Genomic DNA, 23,447 nt, shown 5'->3' with positions numbered 1-23,447 from the left:
AAAATCATAAATTTTTTAAAAAATGTGAAATGAAATATCTTAATTTAAAAATAAGATAAATAAAATTAGATTTAAAAAAAGTAAAAGACAAAATATTCCAATTAAAAAATAAAAAAAGATCACAAATTTAAAAAAAAAATAAAAAATAATAAAAATTACAATTTAGTCTTTTTTAAACTTTGGTTGCAGCTAAGAATCTGTCTTATTAATAAGGCTTACTACAGAAGTTTCATCTGATATCGGGCGTTGATGAATTAATGTGGCTAAGCTGAAAGAAAAGGCAAAGTGTAATTTGAGTTTAAAACTGTAGGATTGAACCTTGACTAACAATTACGTTTCCCACTTCTTCTCTTCCACCACCTTCTGGCTGGGTCCCACCTCATATCATATCATCACGAAATGGTGCCCAAGATAATCAAAATAAGAAGAAAAAAAATACAGTCTATGAAATATTGAAATTTCATATTTAGCTATAATATTGGTTCTGAACTGAATTATGGTCATACATTTCACATCTTAGCTTCTTGTCCATTCCTCCCGAATCCCGATTTAACTCCCTACTTATAAGTGCTTGATTGATTAACGAATGACATTGAATTCACATTTTTTGTAATGTACAAGAGAACGGTTGAAGGTTGGAACTGATCAGTTTTCATTTTTCCCAAAGTAAATATAAAATGAAAAATTTCAGTATGATGCAATAGTTAAGGAAGTTGGAAATGCGATGTAACTGAGAATAGTTTTCCCTTTTCTTCTTTACTTTCGAAGGCTTATAGTTCACTCTTCAAATTGATCTCTCTCTTTCTCACTATTTAGACAAGTGAAATTCATAATAAACTTTTATTTTAAACCTTTTTCCATTTAGAAAGGAAGCCTACACCAAGACAACATAAACTCCATAAATGAGTTTGTTTGACAAATAAATAATATATATTATGCTATCTATTTGTTTCCTTAGGAGTACTAATTTACATGCTCGATCTCTAACACATTTCTCTTAACACACTTTATTATTGATTAAAATTTATTAAAAATTATAAAATTAGGAAAAAATCATTAAATAATATGAGATCCATAATTTTTTTTATAATTTTTAATAAATTTTAACCAATAAAATAGAACATATTATTAATATTTCTCTTATTTCCTTAAGACAATAATTAAGGAATTACTGTAAAAAAAGTATTTATTATTAAAATCATGAGAAAATGAAGAGAAAAAAAGACATCTAGAATACAATTTTGTAAATCCTTATAATTTTTTGTTCCTTTTAGTTCTTTAATCAATGATTATTAGCATTTGTCAAACGAAAATGACGAACCAGGTTGAGTTTGATTCATTTTAATGTAGACCGGAAAGATTCACACAAAAATATTCCACAGAATAACATTTCTTCTTCAGATTCTAATTGAATCTTTCTTAATTACACGGCAATGACGCAAATGGGGGCAGGTAACATCATTGTCACATTAAATATTATCTAATGGTAGGGCCATAAAAGATGTGTGCCACTAATGCATTCGCTACCATACTAGAAAGCTTTCGCTAATTGGTCCGGAACTATTCATAAATTATACCATGGTTAAATAACTCCATAAGATCAAGTATAATAAGCCAAGGAGTGATAAACAATAGTACATATACAAGTGTTTTATCACTCTTGGTTTAAACAAAAGATGCCAAATTAAGACCAAAAAGAAAAGAGGACAAATGAACAGAGAACATGTGCACAAGATCTACCTAAAAGAAAAATAACCTCAATGATTTAAAACTCCCTCATACGTCATCTTTTGGTCCCTTGTTTAAGAATTTGGGACACTCGAGTTGCTACTTCACCTCCAAAGTAGCTTCCCCTTTTTGTGAAAGGTTACACTTGCATCGCCTCATCTCATCTTCATCCACCTTTGCTTCTTATATTATAAGAGCATATACACACAAGTGTTATCAATTCAAGCTCAATAAAGAGAGGGTAAGTGGGTTTCTTGGTGCTTGTGCAAGCTCCAACTAGGGGCGCACACACACAAAGATTATATACCACATACTCATAGTCCCTCTCTAATTATAGATATATTAAGGAAGAAAGTGCTATTTATATCATCATTAACATATATATTAGAACTCTCTAAGTGAGAGCAAAAGAAGGAAATTAAATTCAATGGAGGCTAGGACTAAGATGTCTGAAGTGCTACCATTCATAGTGATGGTGATTATGGAAGGTTGGACCATAGGACTCACGATTTTTGCAAAAACTGCAATAACTAATGGAATGAGTCCATTTGTGTTCATTGTTTATACCAATGCTCTGGCCACTATAATACTGTTCCCTTGTTTCTTTTTACCACACCAAGAGGACAGGTCTCTCTCTCTTCCTCTTTTGCTTCTCCTTATGATTCTAGCTAGCTTTCTTGCGTGAAGTTTTTTGCATGGAGGATTTGTTTTGGTTCTGATCTTCAATTTTCTCTTTTTTGCACAGAAAGGAGAGGCCATCTTTTACTTTCTCTTTGTTCATGCGGTTCTTGTTCCTCGGTTTTATAGGGTATACATACACACTGATATTGGCCTTTGGATAATTGAAATAATTGTTGTTTATGACCTTCAAATAGAATCTTCATAGTTGAAGATTGTATTTGCTTGCTTCTTTTTATTAAGTGCTGAGAATTGTTAGCTCAACAGTAGTATTCATATTAGTGACATTCTTTTACATTTTGATGGATTTTGCAGGATGACGATGACTCAGGCCTTTTTATTCCTGGGTCTAAGCTATAGTTCGCCAATACTTGTGTGTGCCATGAGCCACTTGATCCCAACGTTTAATTTTCTGCTCTCTCTCATTCTCAGGTTCCTCATATCAAAACTCAGTGATTTGCTTGTTTATATTATCTCTTCATTTTTACCAAGAAGTCCATTTGCCATGTACTGGATGGATCTAAAAATATTTGCAAAGATTGGAGTGGAAAATAAATAAATTTTGACATATATAATTGTATAAGTACATTTTTATATTAAAAATATTTGAAAGTCTGCATGTGTGTGTATATTAGCACATTTTTATGTGTAAAAAAAAAAATTAAAATCTACCGTATGTAAAAATTTGAAGCCTACATGCGTGTAAAATATATTTTCTAATATTTAAGATGTTATTTAGATTTGAAATTGAAAATCTAAACATAAAGCTAAATAATATCCTTGAGATTGAAATTTTGAAGTATTTTTTCTACTGTGTGTAATAAATCAATTTAATTTATTGTGTTTATTTCAGGAAGACAGAGTTGAATCTGAGAAGCCCTGGTATCCAAGTCCAAGTGATTGGAATCTTGGTATCAATAATGGGAGCAGTGTTAGCTGAATTCTTTAAGGGACCACTTGTAAGACCCTCTTCTCACCACCTTAGACACACTGATAAGCAATATCTGGTATTCTCCTCAACACCAGAGTTTTGGGTTCTTGGTGGCGCTTTGCTTGCTGCGGCTTCCTTCTCAGTTTCAATTTCCAACTTTATTCAGGTATACTCCTTTTCTTTTTCTATTCTTAAAAAAATCAAGTTTTCCTTTTGAATCTTTGTGATGATTCAAGTTTTTCTTCTCTTTTGACCCTGCTAGAAAGAAACTCTCAAGCAATATCCAGAACCAATGAAGCTGCTCTCTTATTCTAGCTTACTTGGGACTATCCTTAGTGCAATAGTCTCGGGGATAGTTGAGAGGGACATAAATGCTTGGAAGATAAAGCGTAACAAGGATGTCATTCTCATTGTTCTAACTGTGAGTATCAGCATATAGTTCAATATGATTTTGATTTACATAATTAAATAGCAACATTATAGATAATGCACAAACTATTTTATATGATCATTCGAAATCACAAATTATCATGTATAATAAATTTATTGATTTTTATAATAATTATTTCAAAAATTATAACAATAGTAATTCCTAATTAATTGTGGGTGTAAAACTATTTTACTTGCATGACAGTTAAACTCATATAAAAAGGAATAACAATAATTCAATAAAAATACATATGCTGATAGAATATATGTAACGCTATACTACAGGCACTAGTTGGGGGAGTGATTCGTCCTAATATTCAAGTATGGTTCACTCGCATGAAGGGTCCACTTTATGTGCCACTTTTCAAGCCATTTGGTATTGCATTTGCCACTACTTTTGCAGTTTGCTTCTTTTCAAACAGCCTTCATTATGGAAGGTACTTTGATTCTCTTTCATTTGTTGACTCCAGATGGATATTTTTAAACATCGTGTTTTTAAATTAATTATGCCTAAGAATTTTATGTCTCCTATATAATTTGTTTTTATTTGTGGAAAAAATGTGCAGTGTGATAGGAACAACTGTACTTGGAATGGGGTATTATACAGTAATGTATGGACAACTCAGAGGAAATGAAGAAGAGACAAGCTGTGACGAAAGCTCTGATTCTTTGGACAAGATGGTACCCCTTTTGCAAGAAAAGATGGAAGTGTGAATAGAACTTCGAAAGATTCTAGAGGCAGAGGAATTCACCTATTTTTCAGAATCTTCCTCCCTTTCGTTCGATTCGTTTCAAACGATTGTGATACAAATACAAGTCTCTCCCATGTTGCAAACATTTTAATTGTAATTAACTCCAACTGTGTATATATAAATCATGAAACATGTAAGTAGCATGCAAAAAAAGGTGGTCGAATTTTTATTTGAGACCTTTATATTTTCGTTGTACAAAAAATTTCTCTGTAAATATATGTAATACACGTATCTCGAGCTTTACTGTACTGATATATGTGATTCACAAGTTGTTTTTTTGGTACATATGTGATTCACAAATTGTTGTGGAATGATTCAAATTTCCAATCGTGATTATATAAAATGAACGCATTAAATCAGCCAAAGACTTGAAAAATCATGCACAGTAGGCGTCATGGACACTTCAAATCAGTACACGTTTTCCTTGTACTGATACACATTGTAACGAGCTTTCTTTTTGTCGAAAGACAGCCAAAATGATCTTTTCCACAACAAATTAAACCAACTAAAAAATTATGAATTAAAAATGAATGATATTTTTATAAAATCAAAAGCTAAAGTAAAACTTTTATAAAATCAATACTGTGGAGTTACTATTTCAAAGACTACAATTCTTACTTGAAAGAATTATCTATTGTATGAGTATACATGAATGTATATCATCGATCAGTGGCATAACTTACAGTCATATAAAAAACTTGCCCAGATCAAATGCATTTATTTTAAATTAAATATACATCTAAATATTTACCTTAAACAGTGCTTTATATTTAAATTATGTTTTGCATTTTAACTTTAGATGCAGCTAAGAATCAGTCTACCAATAAACCTGAACCACTATTTCACTGCACGTCTTAGCCACTTTCCTTTCAGCTGCTCCAGATTTGACTCTCAAACATATATAAGTGCTTGTTTAATTATGGAATGAAACGGAATTTGTATATTTTCTAAAATGGTGGAAATCACAGTTAAAACTAAGCTTTTAGTTTTTTTTTTAAAATATCTACCTCAATAAGTTCATGAGTATTATAAATTTCTGAAAACTTATTCAATTTTTAAGGATAATTTTTTTTAAAAAAATATTCTCAAAGTAGTAATAATTAAAAAAATACTTCAGATTCAAATGGAAAAAATAAATAAGTATTATTAATATTTATAAGTACATGTAATATATATATATATATATATATATATATATATATATACCAGGATCAATTTTATCCGTTAACCTATTAAATCATGTAATATTTTCATGATGATTTAATAGATATGTACTTGAATAATATTTATTTACTTAAATTTAAAATGGTGTGTTATAAATTAAAATAAAAATAAAGTAAAATTATAAAGTGTCAATTAATTTTTTTAACTGCGAAATTTTATACAATTGATTTATTTTATAATAAAATAAATTTAATGATTGAATTAATAAAATTTTGTTTTCCAATTTTGACATGTGATTTGGTTGCGTACGTCACTTATTGTTACGGTTGGTTAAATATATAAAATTAAAATATAAATAGAGATATTTGAAGTTTTAATTTTAAAAAATATTTTAATTGATAATTTTTTATTTCTCATTATATGCAATATTAATCGAATAAAGAAAAGTTTTAATGAATATCATAGTTAGAGAATTAAAAGTAGAACTTTTAATATACTCCGACTTTTTTTAGATAGATTAAATTTTAAGATTATTATAATATTAATTTGAATTTGAATTTAAATTTTGATTTTTAAATATTATATAAATAGATTTTTTATTTTAATAATTTTTAAATTTATTTTATTAGTTTTATTGAATATAATAAAATTTTAAATTAATAATAATAATATCTACTTTTTGATTTTATTTATAAATTTCATTTAAATTTAAAATAGTTGCAGTTTTTTTTTTTTGCTTTCCACTTTTTCGGGTTTTCCCCATTCACATCAAATATTGAATTTTTTATATCATAAATAAAAAAATGTTTCATTCAATTAAAATGGTAAGTTTCACTAGGATTTTTTATAATTTAAACATGATATATAAAAATGAAAAATTGGATTAGAGCTGGCTGTTCAATTAGAAACCTACCTAGTAACGGATTTGCACACCTAAAATCATGATATTTTAACTCCAGCGGGAATCGATAAAGAACCGGTCAAACTGGTCCAAAACCAGTAAAAATAAAAGTTATACCGATATCAAACTGGTCTTCTTAATTTTTATTTTATTTTTTTATAATTTTATTTAATTTTTAAAGATAATTACAAATATATAATTTAAATATTTCAATTATGTATCAAGTATTTTTTCTATTATTATTAGTTTTTATTAATAAAACATATAATTTAATCATTTATATTAATTTATAATTCTTTAGATCTTAATTTTTTACAAGTCTAGTTTTTTTATTAATTAAAATATTGTATAATATTAAAAATATAAAAATGGTTAAACCCCAATTCAACTACAACTGAACCAATAAATCTTAAATCTTGAACAGTGTTTTCACCGGTTCACTCACTCGTCCAATTTTTAAAATCTTGTATAAAAGAATCAATTTCAAAATATAAGTAACAGAAAAATTATCGTAAAATAATACAACTTAATTTAATTTGAAAAAAAGCAATTTTATTTAAAAAAATGATAAAACTAACTATCGCGTAAAAAATAAGAGTACGAGAGACAGACTCACATTAGGAATATAGTATAATATAGAAATAAGTTTCTCACTGCGGGCCTAATATTTAAATTATGCATATTTCATCTCCTCAACGGCATAACATAGTCCATGCCTTGGTTGCCCTCTATTATTTTATTTTTCTTTTTAGGCTGAAAATGTCAGTGTCTCCTCCCAATAAATTACTACCAGGTTATTGGCTATGATAATTGTTATCAGCCTTCTACATGCCAGTACCTCTTTCATAGGACAAAAACGAAAGTGGCCAAAGATACTTGTACAAAAGAGATTAATTCCTGGTTTAGTCTCTTAAATTTAGGATGTGTGTTTTTTTAATCTCTCAAATTTAAAAATATTTTTTAATTCTTAAATTTTCACAAATTATTTTTTTAATCTTTGATATAATAAATTGATATTTTATATCAATTTTTAGTATGTAATGATTTTTTTAATATTTTATAACAATTTTAAAATACAAATTCAAAATAAACAAATATTATAACTTGTCAAAAAATCAATCTATTTTCTTATCAAATTAATTTCAACAAATTTTAAAATAAATATAAAAATTGATCTTTAATATTAAAACTAATTTTAAACAAGATTTAATTACTGATTTAATTTTTGAATTTAGAATATGTCCTTTTTTTTTAGTTCGTAAAATTTAAAATTGTTCGCTTTTTTTCCTTGAATTTTGATATTATTTTTTTTAGTCTAGTATAAGAAATTGATATTTTGTGATAATTTTTAATTTTCATAAATTTATTCTTATTTTTTAATTGCTTGAATTTGTATTTTAAAATTGTTATAGTACTAAAAAATAGTCAAAGAGCTAAAAATCATCATAAACTATCAATTTATTGTGTCAATGATTAAAAAACAAATTGTCAAAATTCAGAAAATAGAAAAAATATTTTTAAATTTTAGGAACTAAAATGATGTTCTCCAAAGTTAGAGACTAAAATAATAATTAAGTCTTTTTTTAAATGCTAACCAGATTATGTACTTTTGGGTTACAATTTGACGTCAAAATCTATTAGAATTTTTCTATTGTATGTGCAAAAGCTATACTTTGTTCAACTGTTTGATAAACTACTATCTTCTCATCCTGGATGCTGACGCTTTGGATTGGAGATGCTGTCTCTTACTGCTAGGCAAACCACTATCACTGACACTTCCTTCCCCAAGTCTGTCATGAACATCAGAAAATTCTGCTCTCCACGAACGCAGGGGAACAAGGTAACTGTCATCCTTGACCTTGGTGCTTCTCCTCCACTCCTCGTCACGGCGTTTCACATTTTCTGATATCTCATGGAAGGTTTTGTTTATCTTTGCAATACCCCTTTCAACAGGTTCTACCACATGTGAAACTGTAAACTTCATGTCATCGACAATCTGAAATAAAACAGCACAAACAACACAGATGAGTTTGACAGAGATAGATGACTGAGAAAATTCAAAGGTTTGAAAGTTCAAGTGTTTCGTATCTCACAATTTCACCACTTCCAAGAACCACATCACGAACATTATGGGTAAACTTCATACGCCTCTCTCTGTCATCATGTCTACCCAGCCGCATTCTAGTTGAGCGTTCAGAATCTTGAACCTCGGCAGGATCAGGAGGTGATCCTAGTGATGCATAGTCGGCCATCACAGCTACATTACGGACACACCTCTCTCCTCTTTTGTAAGGTACTGCAGGAAAGACATAAAGGTGCACAACAGCAGCAACGCCCATCTGTTAACAAATTTTAAGATGGGGAATCAAATTAAAAAATGCCAACCAAGAACTACAAAATTGATTGAAAGTTTTTCCAAGTTGATGATGATACTCCTAGGAATTTTAGCTTAAACAGTGGCATCAAATAACATATTTAATAAAGAAGAAACCTGACGTAACATTTTAGACATATATAACAGCTGACTCACATAGCTTAAAATCAAAACGAGTCCCTGTCTCAGTTCTAAAGCAGAGCAGTCCATTGATCTTCTTAAAAACACAGTATAACCTAATATTTCATATATAGATGCCAGAACGAGCATTTCATACTACAGAAGTCCTATTGGAGTATGTCTTCATCTATGTATGTGCCTCCCTAGAGCTCACGGCAGTGGAAGCCTAGTGCACATACACATGTAAGGAGCATATCAGCATATCAAATGACACAAGGCCATTGATATCACACTTTTGTAACTTTATATGCATTCATAATTTCATATATGATACAGATATTCGATAGTCCAAGTTTTCTAAAGTATACTTACATGCAGATGATTGTATATATTAGTACTCAAAATTGAGATGATTTAGTAATGTCATATTAGAAATGACAATAAAATTATAAAACAAAAGAATACCATACCTCTATACAGATGATATAGTCTTGTATACGTGTTTTCAGCTCTTGAGCCAATGACCCTTTAAATGCTCCCATGGAAAAAAGAAATGCAACAGCCACACCTTGCCACCATGTCAGGAAGACGATTGACTTAAAAGTCAGAAATTTTGCCAATGGTTTGATCGGCTCCAACTTATCTTTTGTGACAGAATAAAACCGTACAAGGCAATACAGGGCCCATGTCTGACTAAAATTAAGAATGCATGCCAAATAGGGATACCTGCAAGCACATAGGAGAATTGGGCTTCAACAAGGGTCATAAAAATACACCCCAATCCCAAAAACACATTTTGTCTATGATAGACAATAATCTTTGTGGTTGAGAATTGAGATTATATATATATGAATTGTAGTATGCATATCATAGGTACAAGTCAATATAATCTCACATTTTGCCAGAATCAAAAAAAGGAAAAAGAAAAAGCCAATATAATCTTACCCATATTTCCATTCAAATTTTCCCTCTCCATAAACCCCAAAAGACTGGAGAATCATTGCCAGCAATGCACAGATCATTTTCAGTATCATCTGGAATGTATAATTTAGTTAACAAGTAGAAAGTCATTGATTATTCTTCCCCAGTAAGAGAGAAGAGTGGTGGAACGAAAGCACAATTTACCAAAATCCAACATACATATTGTACAATGCCAATTTTCACGGATTGATAGAAGTCAGGGCCAAGATACCAGTCTCTTAAGAAGCAATTTATGGGAAATGGATGCTCTACAACTCCATACGCATACGATTCTTTTAGGAGAGGAGTGCTGGATTCTGTTAGGCTCATACTTTCCATAAATTGAATTGTTTTGTCCTCACCACCTACAAGCAACCATAGACAATTTTATATTAAAGGGCATGACAAATCCAACACAATTCTGTATGACATCGTTTAATCACAAGTTATTATATTCAAGCCTTGAAGATTAAATAGATTTTGATTTTTGAATTAGAGTTGAGATTAGAAAAGGGAGGAAAATCTCTTAAAATATCTCAATCATTAAGCTTTTGCATTTCTGGAAAATATAATATGCATGAATAATAACTACAACTAATGAAAATCATGCAGGTACACAATCTGTTTGACATACCTAAGCAAGCTATCAAGTATCTTTCAAAGCAATATAATGCAAAAGCCTCATAGCAGTCCCGAATAACTTCACAGTTAAATGCTGCACTGGAATCCAATAGTGACAAAAACTGCATCATAAAAACATCAGAACTTACTAGTTTACTGCTAAAATTATGTTAAAAAGAAAGCAGGCACATTATTAATACATTCCTGGAAATAAAACCAAAGCTTTTCTGAAATTATATCATCAATTAAAACAAGAACAAATCTTTGAGTATGATATGTATAAAAAAAAGAGGCAGTTTTATTTTCAGTGTCAATATCATTTAGATATCATAAAAATCATTATTAAAAGAAGCATATAACCTATGAAGAAGTGAAAAAGCAGTATTTTAGTCTGACCATGACAGACACGCATAAATTCTTTAATCATCAAAATGTACAATTAGTCCTTTAAGTTAACAGCAGCGAAGCTGAAAACCTAATCAGCCAGCATGCACCAATAGGTAAGTTCCAATATATCCAATGAGATATCAACAAAAGTTTAGCCAAAACTAAAAGAGTTGCAAGTCAAAAATTGTTTAGATTCCATACAAAGATGCTACGTAAATAGAACACATAATATTTGGGATTTACTTAGCATCCCTTACCGATTCCAAGGCATAAACTGGAACCATTAAGATGAGACCAATCAAAAACTTCTGCTCCTGAATTAAAGGAAATAATAGCTAAGTCAGTTAAAAGGTGCAGTTATAAGAAGCAGTAAGAAAAGGGAAGGTAGGCATTATATAAATAGTAAGTATAGTAGTGCAGGAGGAAAGGTAAGTAAAATCCAAAAGTAAAGGAGCATAAGGAAAAAACCTCGGGCTGATTATAGGCAGCTAAATGCTCAAAAATCAGATAAGTGGAGAGAACAAGAGCTACAAGCACAAATATGCTTGAACTGAAGACTGTCAAGCTAATAGTTCCAGTAGACTCCATGCCTATTTTTACTGGCCACATGATCCCTGATCTGCTAGTGGCCTCAACAAGTGTAAAAAGAAATACAGAAGAGCATAGAATATCCAACAAACCCATACACCAGAAACTTAGAATTCGTTGTAACAAGTGGTCTTCCCTTGATTTGATCAATTCTATGCTTTACTATATTCCAGACAATGTGAAGGGTCTCCACTCCACAAGACCTTCAATTTCGTATAACTTTCCCTCCTTCTGTCGTTTCTGTATGGCAACCAGTACCATGTAAGATATAGTATACACAAGAAAACCACCTTTCTGGTACGATAGCAATTCTTCAAATTCAACATGCAACTAACATAGTCAACCAACAGCTGACAATGGTATTTGCTTTTGATACATGTACAAAATCCAAATTGAGATAGGACAATTATCCTGCATTACAATCAAATAACTTAAGAAATAAGAAATAATATTTATATACATATATTAAAAAAGAAACTCCTAATTCTCTTTCAAAGCAAGTACAGGTAGCTCAACTAGTAAGAAGCACATCCACTGTAAGAATATGACAAGATTTAATAATGATAAATCTCAGAAATATAAAATATAAGAAACTCACAAAACTCTAGCAAGTGCATGTGCACCAGAAAAACCAAAAATCTGAAGCATCATTCAATTTCTACACATCAAGATATCAATAACTCCCAAACTCTAACTAAATGAATAACTATATACAGAGAGCCACAGTTTAATAGGGTGATAGAAAAAGTCAAACACCAGAGAACTCATCTGGCATGCCATTTTTTATCAGGTATAGAATGTTACAAAAGAACCCAAAAACTTTAAAGTGTATAACAATATAATAACTTAAGTACAGTGCAATCTGCTAACCATTAGCTAGCCACCATCATATCAATTACCCTTAGCTAGACATGATCATAGAGCACAATCAGGTCCACCAAGAGTGCCCCATAGCATCAATCTTATATTAAAAGTTTACATTGAAGGAAGGGGATCTAAATAACAAATGGGACACAAAAACATCCCACAAGTTTTGTTAAGAGAGACAAAATAGCAAACTCTTTCCATTAAAAATGTAGTCATAATATTCTTCGTTATCTCAAAATCCAATATGGTTACATCAATTATCTTAATACGTCTCATTGCAATATTGCTGCCATGCTATGAAACCAAGACTCAAGATGGCACCACCATTAGAAGCAGAAGTGGTGCAGACTGCAGATTGCTTTACATATAATACCATGTCCAGTATTATATATAGGTTAAACAACAAACACACTTGTTTAAGTTGTTTCTCAAAGTTGTCAGTAACTTAATTAGTATTCACGGTTTCTAAGAGTACTAGAAGACAAATATCAAAGAATAAAGTATTTCAAAACAATAATTCTACTTCTCACTAGCAAAAAAAGGATGAATACTTACTTTTTTAAAGATTACAACCAAATTTCACAACCACACATAATTGCAATGCAATTTATTACACAAACATGAAGCGGTGATGAAGTACATACTTCAGCAAAGCAAGGTTAAAAAAATTGAAGATTAACAGATAAAAAACTATTCTATAAGCAACCTTTATCTTCACATTTCATTAACAAAATGCATTAAGCCGACGAGGCATTCAGCAACAAACATCGATTCTCAATCCAAATAAAGAAACATATAGCGTTCCATTCGGAAATCGCAAAGGCGCAATTCACCGGTAATTTTTTTAACGAAACGCTACATTTTGTCATCGCGTATAAGATAGGAGAAAAGGAGATGCAAAACAGGCCAAAACCCTAGACCTCGAGTATATGCATACGAGTAAAAGAAACACGCCATGCACCGAAACGAAAATCGCTGCAGCAATAGGAACAAGAAGTGAACGATGGCAATGACTTGCAGAAACCATGGAAGGAAAATTTAAGAGAGAGTTCAAACCTGCGTTCAGCATTTTCTTCTCTTTTTTTTTTCCGGGAAAATCGAGGTGGATATTCCAGAGAAATAGAACGCAAGTGAAGGAGAAGCAATCGGAAAAGAAAAGAAAAACAACGGAATTTTGCTTCGGTAGTTGGAAAACGTAAATTACGATATCTTTTTAATTTTTAATTCGTCAGAAAAGATAAGAGAGGGAGATGCTAACCTGACTAGGGAAAGAAAATGCTTTTTGGTCACAGCTGCAATCGGAGTCGTTGATTTGAATGGTTTTTCTTATTTGGAGTTTCTTTGTGAGGGCTGTGACGTTAAGAATATAGTCGGCTGGTGATATGGGAAAGGTTGATTGTCCCACGTCAGCTTGTGTACGTGGCAAACGAAGAAGTGGGTGAATGTTTAATGAAATGTTGGGACATCAAATAGGAGAAATTATTGTATATTACAGAAATATTTTTATGTTGGTGTAAGAAAAGAAGTTTTAATTATTTATGTAGTCTTCCTTTTAAATTTATCTTTTTTAGTTTTTATATTTTTTAGTTTCTAAAGTTTATAATTTTAAAAAAAATATTTTTAAATTCTTTTAATTTCACAAGTTAGTTTTAGCGACAAATACTTTTTGAAAATTAAAATATAAATTTTAAAGACTTTAAAATTAAAATTATGTTTTACCTCACGTTGAAACTAAAACAACAAAGTAGTTTTTTTTTTTTTAACAATATCACTATAATTTTGTGGATTGAATCACTGCTCATTGATATAATCAATCATCCTATTCTTCTTGCCAAACAGTCAGAGGCGGAGAAGACTGGTTGGTTGTTGTCGTTATGTTTGTTCTTAAGATAAAAAAAAGTTATAATATATTTTTTATCTGTAATATTCAATTTTATATTTATTTTTTTGATAAATTTTTGGTTTTAGTTTAATTATTAATAAAACAATAATTTTATTTTTTATCTTGATATTTTTTTTAATTTATGATAAATTAATAAATTTTATATTTATTTTTAGATAAATTAACAAAATTTATTTTAATTCCGACTAATAACAAATCAATTTTTTTATCAAAGGGAACAAATATAAAAATTCATTAATTTATAATGAATTAAAAGAAGTATGAAATACTAAAAATAAAATTATTATTTTATTAGAAATTAAATATAAAATAAAAATTTATTATGAAACAAACATAAAAATCAGTCATTTAAGAAGATAAAAAAATATTTAAATCTAAAAAGTAGCTCCTTTAAAAAGTAAAAATGTTCAACTGAATAGTAATTTCCTCGCATTGTTTCATGGAGTGTAAGTAATAAAATAAAAATATAATAAGTGGTATGCTAAGAAATTTTTTTCTGTAGCAAATTCAATGTTAATATACAAATAATGATATGAAAGGAGTGGGAAACAGTGTAAATACTAATTTTCTTGATTCAGTCATCAAGGAATTGTTACTATATACGCTAACCAAGTTGTCTTCCTTGCTAAGAATGCCTCTGATTAACAAATAGTCAAACGTCTGAATATAATACTTTTAACTAATTGTATATACTAATTTTATTTGTGTTACTTCAACTAGTGAAACAAACTTAGAGGGAAGTTTAACTAACATGGACCGATATAAAAAAAATCTGTTATAAAATCGAAAAAGATCATTCATACAAAGGATCGTATTAACTTAAATTTGAGAATTAAGAAAGCAAATGAGTATTTTAAAGATAAAAGATGAAAATAAATTAACTCAAATTTAAGAGTTCAATAACCAAAATGAATATTTTTAAAAATAAAAGATTAAAATGAATTTTATTAAAAAAAAAGGACAAAACATACATTTTAACCTAGAGTATACACATATTTGTTATGTTTTATGACCTGAATTTGAAACTTCATTCATTCTTTACATATTTTAAAACCGAGTTAAATATTACTTTTCTAGCTAACAAGTTTTATTGTCATCTTCTATAATTAATTTCTAATTTATTTTATTAATTTGTCAAAAAAAAGGACAAATAAAAAATAAAATATATTTCATTCAATTAAAAACATGAATTAAGAGTCTCGATATTTCATTAAGTTGGAATTTGTATTTCGATTTATCAATTTTAATTAAAATGTTATGTTAGGCTAAAGTACTGTTGGGACCGTATACAGTTATTACCACTGGTTTAACTTACAAAGGGTGAAATTTTTCATAAACGATAATTGTGGAATTATTATTACTCTTTTTTTTCAGTTGAAATAAAAAAAAAAAAACAATATGCTGCACTAGAAATATAGAAATGCACAAGCTTTTGAAGTCTCGATGAAATATTGGCACAATTGGCTTATCATTAAACATTCAGTATTCACTAGGATGAAAGATTGGCACTAGACTCATAGGCACCCCTTCAACAGACACAAAATGGCATCAACAAGTGCATTGTATACAAATGATATTAATCGCAACTTTGTCTCAACCTGAACTTATTATGGATCCGTAAATCTACAAATGGAAGACATTTGTTGGTATACAAAAGAATAGGGCATTCATTACATGATTATACAAAATTGTTCTTTCATTAGCAAGTTTCAAATAAAACCATTAGACTTGATCAGCCAAAATGATGACCAAAAAAAAGGTTTCTTTCATCGTACCTATATGTTCCGTGTCTACTTTTTCCGCCACGAACAAAAGAGAGGGGCCCCGGTTTGACATTGAAGTTCTCATACTCGTATCTCAAATCGCACTCATCTGCAATGAACCAACTAGTACCTAAACTGTTAAATGGTTGATGATCGTCTTCTGCAGCAACAATGGATTGAGTCTGATTCCGCACATCAAGCTCCTTCTGCAACATATTTTAATACATATATCAAAGCAGAAATCCCCAGCCTGAAGCTGTAAAAACTCTGGCCCTCTAGATGCAAAATGTGTCAGCATAAACTTCAAATAACAGTGGTGCTAGAACGTGCTACCCTTTGAGCTTCTTCCAAGTCCCTCAAAAACCTGTAAATTCAAATACAAAAACACCTCTGTTACTAAGAAATCCAGATTGTTACCTAGTGCAGAGCAAGTTGAATGTTTTTGCAGTTAACTGAAGCACCTTAAACTTGAACCAAACAATGAACAACCAAATATAACAAAGCCATCAATCTGTAAGTCAAAACCAACTCAATGATCTTTATCACCTAAACCTAGGCCAACAACTCACTTCAAGCAACATTTAAAATGACTAACTAGCCCAAACTATGTCTCCTTTTATGTTTTGCAGTCACACATTACACAAGCTAAAATTGGAGCAGTAAATTAAAGAATTCGTATCAATTCTAGCATGCCAAAATTGAAAGCATAATTGGAACAAACAAAAGTGAACATCTCCACTAATCAAATCCAAACTCTTTATGACTTAATCATACCTTTTAGAATTAAGAACAGAAGAACCACCAAGTATAAAACGAACACCGGTATTGCTGGCATTTTGTAAAGCAACAGACCGTGACTCCTCATAAGTTGTCCCACCAACAATGAAGATGATCACATCCTGCGGCCTGCTTTTCATATAGTCGTCAACAACAAAGATTTGATTATTCCATAATTCTATGGTAATAATGGCTATTAATAAAAATTAAAAATTTCTATTACACATGCGCTGTCTGTACTGGTCAAAAAGCCCTTTCCTAGATGATTTGTCAGGACTCAGGATGTTGAACAGATATTAAACAGAAAACTTTGCATTGGAAAATTGCAAACTTCAAAATAATCCTTTTTAAATTGAAGCACATGAAAAATTCAGATAGACCTACAATGATATTATCAGATAACTAACCAGATTAACTCCAAAAAATATAGTTTACTCTTACGGCTGTTAGTCGAACACAAGGCATTTAACAGATTGCATAATTTACAGATTTGTGAGAGGGTATGAAAAGTATAGGGCATAGACCAAAGCTGCAAGGGATAAAATCATGTGATGTCAATGCTACCACATCGCAGAAGTTATAAACAGTAACAGCTCAGATTAAGGTGGTTAAAACTTTGTATGGATAGGCAGAATGGGATTAGTATTTGTCTTCCCTTGGAGGCCATAGCCACCAATCTATTATGGGGTTCTGTACTATGGATAAAATAAATTATAAGTATAATACAGAAAGAATTGCAGAATTCTGTACTTATCAAGTGTGTGAACCCACTACTAATGTGTTGTGAAGACTCAAGATAGTGCACCTTTACTAATGTGTTCCCAAAGTGAAGCCTGTCCTACCCCGTTACATGTTGAATTTCTGATATAATTTGTCACATAAGCGGTGCCACATTACATTGTAGACAATTGAAATAATTTTCTACATCAATTTGATAAATAGTCAGTGCTAAAAACTAAGAAGTTTGTCACTGTTATTGTCACTTCATTAAATATAACATTATTTAGCAATCAGGCAACAATGTAGTGGCATCACTAATCATGATAGACACCAAGTTACATCTAGAAATTCACAAATAAGATACAAAGAAAAGTTTATATTTAATAGCACAAACCTTCCCTGTTGAAAGTGATTTCCAACAAATGGGTAGTCCACATCTCTCAACCTCCCTTTGACAATGCTTTCCATGAGTTGAAACAGAAGTGGCTGATGCTGGGTGTAAACATTCTCAACACCCTGCACCAAAACTCAGAAAAGCAAGAGTTTTTAAGATTGAAGACTTGGTTCATCAAGGATATGGTATAATAATCATAATATTTCTATGCATACCTTCAAACCACGAGCCATGTTACGGGCAATATTCATTAGATCTCGATTTCCAAAAAGATCACCTGTTCTCTTGTCAAGACCTGCTTGCTTCAGAAGAAACTGGACAAGCTGTTGTGCCACAATAAAGATATCAATCAAATGAATCAATATCTGTAACTTTTTCATGTAACTATAAAAAAACAACAGTGGCATCCATCAACATGCTGTTCTTAATTTAAATTTTAATTTAATTGAAGTATTGAACGTAAATTTCTACTTAGAGAATCCAAAGCCAGTGATATGGCAAGACAACACAACCCCAAATAGTGTCACCATCACCACTCAATTATCCAAGGATTAAAAGGTAAATGTTCCCATAAGGTTTAAAGGCTGACATTCAGACATTCATGCATGAGAATAATGGATTTAAGAAGAAAAGCAACAGTTTAAATTAGTTTACCCCAGGTTTGTACTTGGCAGATCTGGAAGCCAGTTTGTTGAAGAGCTGCATTAATTGAACAGGGCTATCTTTCTCATATCGTAAAGCATACAGCATGACCAAACGTAGTCGGTCCACATCTGATATGCTTTCATTGTTTAGTAGATTTGTCACTGCCTGCAGAAGATTACATTAGAGACGACATAAGTTATCACCTTTTATTGTTTTAAAGCTTTCATTAACAAGAAAAAATAGAAAACCTTTTTTATGTGGGGGAAGGGGGTTGTAATAACAACTAACAAGATTGCTTCGTATACCATATAATCTGTTATCTTACACATGAATTTTTTGGCCAAGTGAAACTAAACTGGTAAAGATGAATATTATTCAAGTATTTGTTTACTCTTATACTTCACTGTTGATTGTTGTTTTTACTTTGTATCATTGCTGGGAATTCAAATGTGAGTGAAGAAGTCCCATATTGCGAAAAAAATGGAATTACGATTTATGAGTACAGAGTAAGTCACAAAAACTCATTTCATCCATGAAAATACCAATTTCTGAGGGAAAGCATATGAAGCTTAATGGGTAACCCATTGTTGGGCATACTGAGCCAGCAGTTAGGAGCTAGCAAATAAAGAAGAGAAGGGGTAAGGGAAGGATGGGCATAACAGAAAGGACTAGAACAATTGATGAATAGAGAGAGATGGTAACAATTTAGTGGGAAAAGGGGAGGTGGGTTGGAAGGTATGGCAGAATTTGCAAAGGATCATTAGGGAATAGCTGAGAGTAGAGAGTAGGAGTCAGTCCTTTCTATCAAAGCACAGCCCTTGAGAGTCAATTTTCCAGCGGCTGCACTCTATAATGCTTCACTCAGCCGTATGGTCGTCCCCTCCATAAGTAGCCCTTTCCAAGACATTGAAAACCAACTCTGATACAAATTGATAAGCATCCAAGCACTTGAGGAAATCTCCGTTAAAAGGTAGCAGTTAAAGAGGGAGTACCAAGCCACTTAAGTACTCCACCAAGCATCTCATACTACTCGATGTGGGACTTAGGCACTCCATAATACCCAAGTCCCTATCATGCTCCTGCTCAAGATTTCAATCTTCATATAGTTTATGTTTTGAATACTGTAACAGAGGCATTCCTTTGGATTCAGTGATTACTTCCATATAAGTAATACCTTCAGTTCTTATTTTTCAATTTAGTTCCCATCAGAACCCTAGCCCAGGGACTCAATAAAAAATTATTTAATTTAACCTTTATTAAATGATCATCCAAAGCTTTTGAAATTTGAGCAAAAGCAAGGAGAATGCTTCAATAAATTAAGAGTATACAATATATACCTCAAAAGCAGCTCCTTGTCCTCCATTGCAAGCCAACTCCTGTTCTGTTTGTGAAACTGACATAAGTTTTCGCTCTTCAACTATCTTGCTCATTTCAGTTACTAAAGTAACATGTTTAGTCACATTTCCATGCATTTTTCTGTACTCAGGATAATTATCAACAAATTTGGCCATGTCCTCTGCCAAGAGTCAAATCATAAAATCAGTGAATTTTATACTATGACACCAAGTATAAATTAGTTTTTACCTTTGTAATTGTAACAGGTGACAGAAATTTATTGCTCTGATGTGAGAGAATAAAAATACAAACCTATTGTTTGGATGTTCTGGTTACTTTTTGACACTTGCTGAAATTCATCAACCATCCGTTTGATATTCATACCTATATCTCCAAAATTCTCATACATGTTAGCTTTGAAAAAGGAATCTTGTTCTGATGACAACACAATCTCCTGTAACAAAAAATAGCAAAAAAGTTGCTTTTTAATTAGCACAAATTCTGTACTGCAATACTAATGAAATAATTACCCAGAATAAGAAATGTATCCAACCTCCTGATCCTTTGGAAATTTACCAACGGATTTTAAGTCCACTTTGTTGTCTTGGATTCCTATTAATTCATGAACCATAGCCTGTGTATAACACCACAATTGAGCATTACTTACATGAATAAACAACTTATCAGATTATAAGTACTAGACTTGGTGCTAATCTCCCAGATACCTGATAGGTCCATTGATTTAGTAATGGGGTTACAGGATCATCCCTCCTGTCAATCACTAACAGCAGTGGAGAAACTTCCATTCGCCTAAAATCAAAAAGACCACTTTCCTCTTGGTACATCAATTTCTGTTCAAACCCAGTAACGTAAATTAGCTTTCACTATGTATGCCAGTACAATCATTAATGATAAATATGGCATGTTGTGATACACACATTGCCAGAATGCCAGCTAAAAGAACATATACATTAACTATGTGTGCACAGCAGTATGCATGTGCTCAAAGAAAAGCTCTATCCGATTCAAAATCATATAAATGATGAAGATATAAAAGCTTGAATTTATCACAGAAACTGGTAACCACATTTCTAAAATGCATATATAATTGTCTAATATAAACAAAAAAAACATGCAGTGAGTTAGAAAAAGTGACATGAACTCACAGCTGCTTCCTGTGCTATCCTTTTTGCAATGTCAGATGTCCTTTGATACCTAATTACTGGTCTTCGCTTTAATGCCAAAAAAAGAGCTGAAAGACCATCAACAACCCGGTCAGAGAAGCGCTGCACTGTTGAAGGATCTACCACAGCTGGGAGCATATATATGTAATGTGAAGGCACGTGCAAAGTGAAATGATAAGGATCAATTGCAACAAAATCTGCATAGAACTCCTGGATGATCAGGACAACAACTGTGTCAGAATTAAACTTTGCAACACAAACCCTACATTTGAGATTGCAATTTGCAACATAAAGGGTGGGGGGTTCAAGGCTTCATGCTCAACAAATAAGGAGTTATTTGTCAGATAAAGAAGAGGATAGTGAATATGCAAACTATGCAATTATAGAAGGAATAAGAAAGAAACAAATACCCTTCCATGTTCCATCAGGAATTTTTTCATGAGAACTTATAGTATTTTTGTGACACTACCAAATGATCTGAATTTTTCTTATCTATTTTAAAATGAATTCTCAGACAAGCATCTGCCATCACAAAATTATTATGCAGTTCAAAAACCATAAAATGGTTATAGCAAAGTAGTCCAAACGGGAAGGAAAAAAGTATGCAGTAAAGTGCACACATAAAAAACTACCTGAACTTGCTGGACAACTTCCTGTTCATCTGAATCAGCAAGTAAGTGAATCTGAGTGTCCTTCAATATGTTGGAGAAAACTGTAATTTCAGAATGGATTCACAAAGTGTCTTCAAATCAATGGGAGAAAATTACTACATAACAAGGGGAAATTAAAAATTAAATTCTAAAGGATTGCCCTGTATCTTATAAAAAAATTTAAAGAACCTACATAGATGATACTCTCCAAATCTAGGACTAGCCAGCTGGCGGCGCAAAAGCTGGATATTCTCCGATGTAGGTCGAAGGAAGTAGACGGCCTTGAGATGTGACATTGATTCGTTTGACTTGGAAATAGAATCTACCAACTCTACCAAAAACACTTCTTTCTGAAGAAGCTCCGACTGTGAATACACGACACTCACAATACCTACCTGCGTCAATTTGCCAAAAAAAGTAGACTCAAAATCAGAACTCCACTTTCCTCCTTAACAAGCACAAGCAAATAAATTCAACGAACCAGTCCGTTTGGCAGGTTGACTTACGGTTTTGATGAAGTAAAACGAAATCGTAAAAGCCAACTCATAATTATTTAGTGTCTTGGCCATAAAATCACAGGCAATGACTTTACACAAACATATCAACATTATAACTTACAAGCATAATGTCAAATGAGACCAATATCATAATAATCAATCAAACGGTTATAATTGTCAACGGTAGGGAGCTTCATAATTTTGTTTCCCTTAATGAAAAATACATATTCATATAATGCGGAGTTTCACCGTCACTTCGCAGTGCTTTCAAACATACAATCTGTTCTCACGGTCCACGAAAAATCGCAAATGGATAATTCGAACTACCATGAGTGGCACTTAATCATCCAAAATTCAGAGTGAAAATTGGAAAAATAATAAATAAGTACGAAAAATCGATCCAGCGGTGAACAATACAAGTAACTTTTGATCCAAAAGAAGAAAAAAAAACGATTGATGGATATTTTGATCGGATTTCCCAACATTGTGGGATATCGTTGAGGGAAAGTGCAGCGCACCGTTTGAGAATCGAGGATGAGAATCTTCATGCCGGAGATGTCCTGCAAGATGCGATTGATGTAATCGCGCGCAGAGGATGAGACCACCATCTTATGTACGTGTAGTGTAGGACTTAAATCCCTCGGTGAAGATGGTGAATCGATGAACCAGTTCAACTACAGCGGAGGTGAATCAAGAAGCGCAGGGATTCAGACTTCACAATTCAGAATTCAGATCCACGACGAACGAGGACGACGAACGCTTCGCTCCAACGCACCGTTTTAGAAGTTGTTTTTGTCTTTATGACAATTTTTATTGCGACTCCTTCAACTTTGTTTGGTCACCTCTTTTTATTTTCTTCCTTTATTACTTGTATATACTATATATGCATATAATGTTCTTAACTAGTTAATTATTTCCAGATTCTCACTTAGATAAGAAATTGTTTTATTTACACTGTAATAATTAATAAATGTTCATAAAAAAATAAAGTATAAGAGAAAAAGAAACTTTGAGCTCTACATGTGAAATGTGAAATACAGAAATTCTGATTCGTAGAAATATAAATGTTGTAGTTTAGG

The 23,447-nt window shown here is 31.5% G+C and overlaps 3 protein-coding genes across 4 annotated transcripts; 1 reads left to right on the top strand and 2 right to left on the bottom strand.

Annotated features, from left to right (window-relative positions):
- Positions 1–1,934: 1,934 nt before the first annotated feature.
- Positions 1,935–4,803, top strand: LOC114415495 (WAT1-related protein At1g70260-like). The gene is made up of 7 exons (XM_028380207.1): positions 1,935–2,355; positions 2,474–2,536; positions 2,722–2,838; positions 3,260–3,503; positions 3,600–3,758; positions 4,052–4,203; positions 4,333–4,803. The coding sequence occupies exons 1-7, from the start codon at positions 2,156–2,158 to the stop codon at positions 4,478–4,480; spliced, it is 1,083 nt and encodes a 360-aa protein (XP_028236008.1). The 5' UTR covers positions 1,935–2,155; the 3' UTR covers positions 4,481–4,803.
- A 3,332-nt stretch (positions 4,804–8,135) lies between these two features.
- On the bottom strand, positions 8,136–13,709 carry LOC114415494 (protein LAZ1 homolog 1-like). Of its 2 annotated transcripts, XM_028380205.1 has the most exons (9): positions 13,557–13,703; positions 11,514–12,044; positions 11,303–11,359; positions 10,672–10,780; positions 10,218–10,402; positions 10,023–10,111; positions 9,548–9,803; positions 8,677–8,922; positions 8,136–8,579 (listed from the first exon to the last, which is right to left on the bottom strand). In XM_028380205.1, the coding sequence occupies exons 2-9, from the start codon at positions 11,727–11,729 to the stop codon at positions 8,280–8,282; spliced, it is 1,458 nt and encodes a 485-aa protein (XP_028236006.1). In that variant the 5' UTR covers positions 11,730–12,044; positions 13,557–13,703; the 3' UTR covers positions 8,136–8,279. The 2 variants fall into 2 exon arrangements, with proteins under 2 accessions (XP_028236006.1, XP_028236007.1); XM_028380206.1 differs by lacking the exon at positions 8,136–8,579 and having other exon boundaries at positions 8,701–8,879; positions 13,557–13,709.
- A 2,143-nt stretch (positions 13,710–15,852) lies between these two features.
- Positions 15,853–23,210, bottom strand: LOC114415493 (vacuolar protein sorting-associated protein 45 homolog). The gene is made up of 13 exons (XM_028380204.1): positions 22,887–23,210; positions 22,065–22,266; positions 21,854–21,933; positions 21,204–21,431; positions 20,763–20,888; positions 20,591–20,671; positions 20,350–20,491; positions 20,040–20,218; positions 18,712–18,867; positions 18,273–18,380; positions 18,058–18,179; positions 16,941–17,072; positions 15,853–16,530 (listed from the first exon to the last, which is right to left on the bottom strand). The coding sequence occupies exons 1-13, from the start codon at positions 22,974–22,976 to the stop codon at positions 16,470–16,472; spliced, it is 1,707 nt and encodes a 568-aa protein (XP_028236005.1). The 5' UTR covers positions 22,977–23,210; the 3' UTR covers positions 15,853–16,469.
- Positions 23,211–23,447: the final 237 nt, after the last annotated feature.

This window comes from Glycine soja, chromosome 6 (genome assembly GCF_004193775.1).
Source record: "Glycine soja cultivar W05 chromosome 6, ASM419377v2, whole genome shotgun sequence".
NCBI classification, from domain to species: Eukaryota; Viridiplantae; Streptophyta; class Magnoliopsida; order Fabales; family Fabaceae; genus Glycine; species Glycine soja.
The sequence above is the reverse complement of the archived record's forward strand: the minus strand, read 5'-3'. Positions and strand labels throughout refer to the sequence as shown.